General features: G+C 44.1%; 1 protein-coding gene across 1 annotated transcript in view; it reads left to right on the top strand.

Moving 5' to 3' along the window:
* The window catches only part of LOC103203417 (methylthioadenosine phosphorylase), a 50,543-nt gene that overhangs the window by 16,227 nt on the left and 32,798 nt on the right, over positions 1–1,518 (top strand). Inside the window, 1 exon segment of the mRNA XM_042781998.1 lies at positions 66–163. Within this exon segment, the coding sequence (XP_042637932.1) occupies positions 66–163 (98 nt within the window).

Genomic DNA, 1,518 nt, shown 5'->3' with positions numbered 1-1,518 from the left:
TCTAATGAAAAAATGATCAGATATGTTCTCTTTCTTTGATTTTCCTCCTCCTCTCTCTCTCTTAGATTGGAATAATTGGTGGAACTGGCCTGGATGACCCAGAAATTTTAGAAGGAAGAACTGAAAAATATGTGGATACTCCATTTGGCAAGGTTAATATCCAGTTCATGGAGACATGTTAGGTTTTTCCTTTCTCCTTGTTGGCTTAATTTTTAAGTTAAAAAATAAAGAATTGCTTGGTCTTGGCAGCCCAGGGCTGCAGGCCCCAGGCATGAAGGGCCAGGAGTCCTGCTGCTGGGTTTGGTCAGCTGAGAGGGGCTTTGGACCTCGCTGGATTGACAGCATGGCTCTGGTGTGCACAGATAACTTTCAGCTTATGTGTTTTGAGAAGCCAGGTACTCTTTTTAGACATAGCTGCTGTATTCTTCTGGCCTGTCCATTCAAATCAGCTTACCTCTATTTCAGGCCTCTGGGTCACCCCATGCTGATTTAGGGGATAGGCTGATGACTAAAAGAAGCACTGGTGGCTCAGTGATTAAGTGGTTGGTTGCTAACCAAAAGGTCAGTAGTTCAAAACCACCAGATGTTCTGCGGAAGAAAGATGAGGCAGTCTGCTTCTGTACAGATTTTTACAGCCTTGGAAACCCGATGGGGCAGTTCCGCTCTGTTCTTTAGGACCAGCATAAGCTGGAAAAAACTCAATGCCAATGAGTTTTTTTCTTATGACTGAAGGGAGGAAGTATCACTACAAAGTGTTATTTTTTTTTTAGTGAGCCCTGGTTCAAAGAAGGGTTATTGTCAGGATCCAGGACACAGTTGCTGATCCATGTGCATGAATGAACTGGAAATAAAATAATCCTCATTTTCTAGTAGAGACTGTTAGTTCTCCAAGCCCCCCTGTGTTGCCCGCCCTGGTCCAGGGTGGGGTGTCTACCTTTTCCTAATTCCATATTACTACTTCCAAGTAACCTAGTTCCTCTGATTCTTCTGTGAAGATCCCCACATCTGACCATCCCCACCATATCCACCTTTTCAGTAACTCCTTAGACTGACCGTGTATCTTCTAAGTCCTGCAGTCAGCTTGGACAGCTTCTTAACCTCCTATTTTCTTAACCTCCTTCAGTTTTAGGGACCATTTTCCACTCCCTCAGGTCATTCCATGGCTGTCTTGGACCTGGTTAAGACAAACAAACAGGTCCAGAGCTGAGTTCTTAAATCCCGAGACAGTTCTCTCAGACGCACACCTATTCTTGAACCTGCCAAAGCCCCTTGACCAGTCTGCCATCCCAGATCCTTGAGGTGCCTGCTACAAATAGATCTGGCTGAATGGTACCTACGTAGGCATCCAAGGCAGACTTCAGAGTCCTGCTGATCTCTGTGCCTACAGAGGGCTCAGTGTATATTTATTGAATGATTAAGCTGATCAGTCAAATCTAGACTTCTTTTACTTCACTAAGGCAAATCCTAGTGTGGAGAAATGGTTCAAATGGCATCTTTTAATTGTGTATATATACATAC

This window comes from Orycteropus afer, unplaced genomic scaffold (assembly GCF_000298275.1).
Source record: "Orycteropus afer afer isolate SDZICR_OR568_19922 unplaced genomic scaffold, OryAfe1.0 scaffold00216, whole genome shotgun sequence".
Classification (NCBI taxonomy): domain Eukaryota; kingdom Metazoa; phylum Chordata; class Mammalia; order Tubulidentata; family Orycteropodidae; genus Orycteropus; species Orycteropus afer.
Note: the sequence above shows the minus strand (reverse complement) of the source record. Positions and strands in the feature narration are given on the sequence as shown.